The sequence below is a fragment of the Clarias gariepinus genome, chromosome 20, assembly GCF_024256425.1.
Source record: "Clarias gariepinus isolate MV-2021 ecotype Netherlands chromosome 20, CGAR_prim_01v2, whole genome shotgun sequence".
Lineage (NCBI taxonomy): Eukaryota > Metazoa > Chordata > Actinopteri > Siluriformes > Clariidae > Clarias > Clarias gariepinus.
Window position 1 is genome coordinate 12,918,895 of NC_071119.1, and position 8,843 is coordinate 12,927,737.

General features: G+C 37.2%; 1 protein-coding gene across 1 annotated transcript; it reads left to right on the top strand.

Moving 5' to 3' along the window:
- Positions 1-695: 695 nt before the first annotated feature.
- rhoh (ras homolog family member H) lies at positions 696-4,365 on the top strand. The gene is made up of 2 exons (XM_053479570.1): positions 696-892; positions 1,895-4,365. Exon 2 carries the CDS (start codon positions 2,152-2,154, stop codon positions 2,749-2,751), a length of 600 nt encoding a protein of 199 aa, XP_053335545.1. The 5' UTR covers positions 696-892; positions 1,895-2,151; the 3' UTR covers positions 2,752-4,365.
- Positions 4,366-8,843: the final 4,478 nt, after the last annotated feature.

The following is an 8,843-nucleotide window of genomic DNA, read 5'->3' on the forward strand; positions in this document are numbered from 1 at the left end:
CCCACTTCAGGCCACGGCTTGGCACACACAAGTAGTCCCGGCCCATTGCACAGGCCAATTCCTTTACGTACGTCTCTGTTCAATCGCCTTTTGTTCAATTATAAAAGTTGTCACTCCAGAGGAGAAAACAATTTCTATAAACATCTGTAAAGGTTAATGACATTAGCCCTGTAGATACAGTTATAACTACAGATCCATCCTATCCCATTCCTCCCAGTGTGTCTAGTAAAATACTTTTCTGGTTCTGTATCTGAACTGCACTCCACATATAGAATATAGTGAACAATCAGTATATGATTACACACCACAGGGTTTGTTTTATCAACCATAATGTGATTTTGTGCCTAAAGATATGTACCTTAAAAATACTAAATATCTAGGCATGTCTGACATCAAACATTTGTTTCTTCGATAGTTGTGATAAAAAAAAGAACTTTGGGGCTCTTATACTGTATACACTGTCATTGAGTAAAGGCTAATTTCTATACCGCTTCTGTTGTAGATATATTTTATAACTAAACACATTTATTTGTCTTTTTGTCAATAAGCCTGCTGGAGCAGACAGTGAACAAGCATAGAAAGTAAAGCTTGCGGATCAGTTTTGTCGTGCACCACACAGCGGATACAAGGCGGTGTCAAGCACAAATTTCAAGAAAAAAAAAAAAACTTCACCCCTTATTTCACTTCCCCTGAGATCTTAGTGGAAGAGGCCACATCTGTTCTTCGCGCTTTGTTTAGAAACTCGCAAATTATATAAAGGAAATATAATAGAACTTTCGACAATACAATTTCTTTGTATTTAACATTACAGATAAATGTGTTTACTGTTTTGAGAATTTCAAAAGAAATTTGATGTTACATCAATCCGGTGAATTCGACCGACTGAAAACTGGTGAGTAACTTTAAATAAAATTAATTCATAATAGAAATTGTAAAAATTGAATACAGTAAATAATGTTTATTTTTGTATACTGTTATTATTACTTACAAATCTACAACATTTGTTTCCTTTTTTTAGTAGTTTTGGTTTGTGTTTATTAGTGACGATGAACAGAGAGAGGCCTGTTATGAATGTGACTTAAAATGTCTGGTGGTTACGTATTTATTTCTAAATTTACATATACAGTTTATTCCGGTTTTAAGAATACAAAATACATTTGCGTTGATGAAAACTTTTTTCTTATTAAATTAAAGCTTTTTAAATTAAAAAAAGAAAATCTATTTTCCCTTTAATCTATTTATGAAAAAAAAAAGATTTTAGGAGGCCTTCACAAGGGAACGTTCCATCTGTCTATATTATCTTGTTTATTACCTTGTTGGAGACCTGAGAAATATTTATGTAAATTAATTCTGCACATAAAATAATCAACATGCTTTGGCAAGACAATAAGATCTTATGTGGAGAAAAATAACTTCTACCTATTTGTGTATTTCTGCTATTATAGTTCTGGCCCTACGAAATACCAGCTTTATTAGTTAGATTTGTTTTGCTTTATAATCATATATTTATTATGTGATAATGCATAGGACTGAAATATGCAACGTAAATATATTTCTAATAGGTAGTTTCAAGTAATTACAAATATACTGAGGCGATTTGGTGCCACCAGTAAAAAGCGACCCAGCACGAAATACGTTTTTGACGTTTCTAATATTGGGAAAAGTGGACAGAAACTGCTCATTTCATCTGCTGCTTAGATTTATTTAAAAACATAATTACATATAAATATAAATATTACATTTGCATACGTTACATATGTTAGAGAGGACAATTTTACTATATGATTGTAAATCTATTTATAACTATACAGATGGCCTTTGGGGGGTGGGGGGGTCATAAATACTGTATAATGATGCAAATAATGCAGTGGTGTTTTTTCCCCCTTTAATCTAGAAAAGAAGAACAATTAGCAGGTGTTTCGGATGCAGGCCTGAGGAGAGTGAAGTGATGAGAGACGTACACTGTGCCACCGCACCACCTCTCCACTGCTTACTCTCTTTCTAAGGAAACCACTTCACCTTTATCTTATGACTAAAACCACATTCTTTTGACTGGACACCATAATGGCCTGCTTTGAAAGTTACACTGGCACAAAGGAAAAAGAAAACGTCTTGATCCTCTGAAGAAAAAGAAGCACAACTTTTCACAGAATGATGAACGGGACGACCGGGGCGATCGGGACATCGGTGAAGTGCGTACTTGTTGGTGACTGCGCTGTGGGCAAAACAGCGCTGCTGGTGCGCTTTACCTCTGAGACATTCCCTGACAGCTACAGGCCCACTGTCTATGAAAACACTGGTGTGGACGTCTTCATGGACGGCGTCCAGATTAGCTTGGGGTTGTGGGACACGGCGGGAAACGACACATTCCGCCAGATCCGCCCCATGTCCTACCAGCAAGCCGACGTAGTCCTGCTGTGCTACTCGGTGGCAAACCCCTCCACGCTGGCCAGCATCCAGCAGAAGTGGATAGCTGAGGTGCGTGAATATCTGCCTCGTGTGCCTGTCCTGGTTGTGGGCACTCAGACAGACCACCGGGAGATGGGGCCGTATCGTGACCGCTGCACCACGGCGTCAGAAGGCAAGAGGGTGGCTCATGAAATTCGAGCAAAGGGGTACCTGGAATGCTCTGCACTCATTAATCGTGGTATTCAGCAAGTGTTCGAGTGTGCTGTGCGAACAGCCGTCAACCAGGCACGCAAGCGGTCACGGCGGAGACTCTTTGATCTGAATCCATGCCACATCTCTTGACCAAATGAACTAAACCTCTTTAACGAACCTCTAAGATTTTACACTCATCCATCCATCTTGTTGGTACACCCTCGTATTTATTCTGTGTGATTTTACAATAGTTGTTTGATCTCCTAAGGGCTACACAACACTTTAATCAGTCATCTCAGATCCAAGGTTCTCAAGTGGGCTCTGGGGTTCCCCAGGGGGTCGTAAAGCATAGATTTTTAAAGTTGGTTACAGTGATGCGAATTACCAAATCCAAATAAGTTTTAATCGCTTTTATAAGTTAATCGCTTGTTTGTTTGGTCACATGAATTGAATGGGTTTAAGCCTAACCTACAAATCTCAAAAACATCAAGTTGTTGAAAGTTTTGAAAGTTGTTACTTTTCAAAAAACGTTAGTCCTTAATGATTAGGTCCGTGGATTTTCTTATATTTTTTTATATAAAGGTCTTGTCTTACTTGTAGGTAATACCACTCTATAAACTTTATTAGAACTCAATGAGCCATAAAAAACCTCTTTAACCTCGGTCTCTAGCAAATCTCATTGTCTCTACGTGACACTCAGACCCACTGGAGACTCTTTTACCAAGTGTCTGTGGGCGAGGCTTTTGATATGTAATAAGATACAAGACAAATTGTAAAGTAAATTGACAATAAAGTATATCACATCATATCGTATATATTTAACAAATGTGTTCATTTTCACATTGGAAATCCATTCATACAGTGGGATGATGGCTATGTATTTTATTTAGATCCAAAGTTAAATGTTCCGCCCTTCCTTAACATTGTCCTTTTTCATTCTCTTGACCACCAATGAAGATCAATGTGTTCCTCCATAGAAAGTAAAATTTAAGAAACGTATTGTTTTACAAAAGTAATCTAAAACATAATATTATATGTTATAAAAAAGTTCATAATATAGTTTTTATATAAAAAAATATAGAGGCTAACCTTTACAGCCTCTATATTTTTTTTTATATAAAAACTATATATAGGTAAATTTCAGACTTCTACCGGACGCTTGTGCAGACACTAGAATGTGTAGAGTTTCGAAATACTTTACGTTCGACAATATGCCACTGAACGTCTAACGAGTTACTGATGTACATATGCAGGTAATTATATCATGAGGGTTTGCATTTTTGGATTAATAGATGTTAAGCTATGTAATAATGGAAGCTTTTGTATATTTGCAAGGTTAGTTGTAAAATAAACATTACTTTTCACACTTTTATCTGGGATCACCCAAATAACAGATGCAAACTGTAGTTTTATAGTAATATGATTTTTTTCAGTCACAATACTAAAACAGAGTGATATGTTTTTTATTTAAAAAATGATGTTTTACCCTTTTTGTAAAGAAATTATAGTTAGCTTTTTTTTTTTTTACACAATATCATAAAAAGGTGTCTTTTCTCTTTTTTTGGAATAAATTCAATTCCAATTTCTTTTTCAATTCACTCTAATACACTGTTGTTAACAGAACTGCAAGCGCCATGTTAACATACGGTATGTTCATAAATCATGCAGTGAATATCTATACATACATGCATTTATTGGAAATATCATGAAAATTGTGATGATGATGATCAAGGTGCAACAAATAAACAGTGACTTACAGTAAAATCTATTTGCCTTTTTTTAGCAGATGTTGAGGAATACAGTACCATACGCACATGCATATAGGTTTTATTAATATTGCACATGACATATTACATATTACACATATTACAATGATCGTGTCATTATAACCAGAAAAATGTGTTTCTTTGGAAGCTGCTATTTCTTTTTACTGTTTAAACAGTCTATATAACACATTTATTTAAAATTAATAACTTAATTTGTGTATAGGATGTGCTAAAGCAGATCAGGAACTTCGATAAATGTGTAAAAATGTGGCTTCATTGCACTTTGCTGACATTTTGCTAACAACTTTAATTCTGTAAATACTATTGTAAACAAGATTTTTAAATAATTTAGAATTTAACTATTAGAATAAAACTATTTTACATTCCGAGAGTGCAAACTGAAATGTATAATGTTGTGTCTATGGACATAAGTTGTGTTCAAGGTGCATTTAGAGCAAAGATATTATTAAGGAACCAGTGTGTGTGTGTGTGTGTGTGTGTGTGTGTACTTGAAATCTATCATGAGTGAAATGTAGGCACCTGCCCATTTATGCTGTTTTTCATGTGTGTATTGATGCATGTGTGTGGCAAGTTTCACAAGAAAACACTCACACACACACAAATGTTTTTCTTAACTATAGCACCAAACATTTATTATAACTGAACAGTATTATAACTGAACGTTATCTTTTCATTTTACCAGGATAAAGTACGTATCGTACCACTGTACTATACTGTACTTAGGGTTATATAGGGTTAAGTAAGAAAAGTGCCTGAGAGTGTCAATATCCATCAGAAAAGGTTTATACATATATATATATATATATATATATGCAGTATAAAACCTTTTTTGATGGATATTGACACTCTCAGGCACTTTTCTTACATATAAGCTGTGTTTCGAAATACACACTTGAAGAATAAATTGTCTGCTGAAAACAAATTTGTGTGAGATTAATGCATAAATGATGTGGTCTAAAGAGATGGTGGCTTAAAGTAGAAGCTTTTAGAGAACTCTAGATGGTACAAACCCCAAAACCACTTCCCAGTAGGAGCTCTCAGCTCTCTCATAACCTTCTGAATCCTACACAGGCTTTACTGAATGGTCTGATCCTTTGTTCTTCATGCATGAACACAGTAGGTAGAAAAAAAAAGTAACATGAACATATTTGCTACACTCATACACTTAGAGATAGTCAACCAACCTCTTGCGGCAGGTGAAAACACACATGCTAGGAATGGGCAAGTCATCTTTACGAAAAAAAAGAAAAAAGTTTCTGTCCTTTGAGATGTCGCTTATTTTTGAGCTTATTATTGTGTTGCTGCTGTATGAAATATAACTGTAATATGAGTAATGATAGATATTTAGTGATAGAATCTTAACTATATACATATTTACTGCAGATTTAGTGTTTTGCTTTTATTTATAATAAATGGCAATTGATTTGTTTACCTATTACATGAATTATTATTTATAGCTATCTATAATATGAAATATAATTAAAACTATTCTTTCCTTGTATGCATTATGCATTCATACTCCATCTTTTACCTCTACACTCACTGTAAGACCTGAGTTATATGCCATTCTGTAGCCTTCGAAATGGTTGAGCCGATAATCACACCGTGTTTCTTTGCTCTGTGCGATACGTCAGACGTGACTGCGGTTTAATGTATAGAAATATTATACTAAAGACTGAATAGTTTCTCTTCTGCTTTTGGTTTAATAAAGATTTTCTCACCCTCCATCCTCACAACATGAGTTAAGTCTTAAACACATTTATACTTAGCAGCAGTGTGTGTGTGTGTGCGTGTGTGTGTGTGTGTGTGTGTGTGTGAAAGAGAAAGAGATTGAGATGGCTAAAGGTTTATTACATGACTTGAACATTGCATAGGTCAGTTCACTCTCTGTCTATTAAACACCAGCGTTGCTGAAACACACAACCACAAGCCTCAATGTCTCGGTCTCTGTCTCTCTGTCTCTCTGTCTCTCTCTCTCACTCTCTCTCTCTCCAACAGGAAACACCTGCAGTGAGCTTTTACCACACAAGCGCTTTCTTACACACACACTACTAATCACAAACTCTATCACAAACAGTCACAGTTGTAGTTTTGACAGTTGAGCATTCATGCCAGAAATTATGCATTTTCTGTTCATTATCAGTTCTACTTCATGCATCCATACGGATCTCGAATCTGTAGGTATGTAATGTGATTGAAGCGTTGTCGTAGCATGACACCTGTCAACATGGAGCGAAAGCAAGAGACTAGACGTGCCAGAACTGTTAAAGCCATGTTGCAGTGTATCTGTGCAAAGAGACCAGTCATTACATGTGGTGTCTTACTTAAGGCTTCATTTCGCATCTACCTAATTCTGTTTAATGTCACTGCGCAGCCTTGGAAGACGATAAGGCCAACCCACAATCATTCTTTTTTTTTTTTTTATGTTCATGCGTCAGAAATCACTTTAGTGTGCCTTTAAATATTACACAGATGACTAAATTTCTTTGATTTCATTTACATTTAGGCATTTGGCAGACACTCTTATCCAGAGCGACTTACATTTTTATCTCATTACACATCTGAGCAGTTGAGGGTTAAGGGCCTTGCTCAAGGGCCCAACAGTGGCAACTTGGTGGTTGTGTGGTTTGAACCTGGGATCTTCCGAACCGTAGTCCAATACCTTAACCACTGAGCTACCCCTGTCCTGGCCCTCCTGTTTTTCATCTCCCCCCGACTGATTCTTTTTGTGTGTAGCATCTGAACATGGATTAACTACTTCTACAATCCATACAGCCTGAACCTAAAGGCTTCAAGGCCTCTAATGGTCTTCCTCATCGGATTGCAGTACATATTGGAACCACTTTTGGCTGCGATTACAGCTGCGAGTCTTCTGAGCTATGTCTCTATCAGGGCTTCACATCTGTTTTTTTTTTACATTCTGACTTTTTAACCCAGTTTTGCCTTTATTTGTCACATATACATTACTTCACAATGAAATTCATTCTTGGAATATCCCAGCGTAGCCAAGATACAGCCATGATACAGCATGTAGCATGGAGCTGATAGTGTTAAGGGTCTTACTCAAGAACCCAACCCTGGCAACCTGGGGAAACTGCGGCTTGAACCCCCGACCTTACGATCAGGAACCCTCTGAGCTACTACTGAACACTGCCCCAGTTTCACCAGGTTTTTGCTTTTAAACCAATGTTACTCTGGCAATATTTGAGTCATTGTCCTGTTCAAAGATGTTATAATTCTAGTTATGACATTATATTATATCTCTTATATGTGTGTGTGTGTTAGGTGTGTTTGGATGTGTAAATCACATGCTGGTGTATTGATGGATGTTCATTCATGCATCTTTTATAACGTTTATCCTGCACAGAGCAGCGCCTGGAACATATCCAAAGAGACCTTGAACATGAGGCAGAGTGCACTCTGGACATAGTGTGAATCCATATCAATCAACATCCACCACCCCTTTGAGTAATTTGGGAATGGTAATTAGCTTAATCTAAACGTGGGAGGAAACTGGGGTACCACTTCCATTTTGGGCATTTGGGAGACATTTTTATCTCACAATACATCTGAGCAGTTGAGGGTTAAGAGCCTTGTTCAAGGGCCCAACAGGGACAACCTGGTGCTTGTGGGATTTGAACCTGGGAACGTTCAATCTGTAGTCTGGTGCCTTACCCACTGAGCTACCCCTGACCCAGAGTACCAGAAGGAAACTCACCACGCACACGGAGAACATGCAAACTCCACACACACAGACTTAAGGTGGGAATCAAACCCTCAACCCTTTAGGTGCAATGCTAACCACTATGCCACCGTGCCACCCAAAGATAAGCCCAGAATTACCTTTTGTAGGCCTGACCTGGTCGCATACTGAATTGTCTTGTCTAGCTGACAACTGTTTTTTTTTTTTTAACTTCCAGCTGACTGGTGTGTATAGGCAGTTGATGTTTTCATTATGACTCATGACGGGCTTTCTCCAAATGTATTACTTTCTGAGACCCAAAAGTTAAATGTTTGCTCATAAGATGAGAGAGAGGCTTTTTTGATATATTTTCTCAGCCTACACTATGCTTTCTTTTCATTTTCAGGTTGTGGTTGTCCTCTGAACAGCCTTTCTCCTCTGAGCTCTGTCTTAAGCTTTTTTTTTTTTTTTTAAAGATACAGTTGTCTTCTTGTTTGCCTGTGTGATTCTGCCTTTCTTACTGTTACTGACTTTATATACAGTAGATGCAGTATCTCTGTAGACACATGCTATAGGAAGTATGTGGCTTAGTGGTTAGCATAGTTGACTTGCACCTCCAGGGTCCGAGTTCAATTCCTGGCCAGGATTCGATTAGTTTTTCCGCTTCTGTGTGTATGGAGTTTGCATGTTCTCTCCGTGCTTGGTGTGTTTCCTCCAAGTACACCAGTTTTCCTCTGACAGTCCAAAGACATGCAGATTAGGCTAATTGGCGT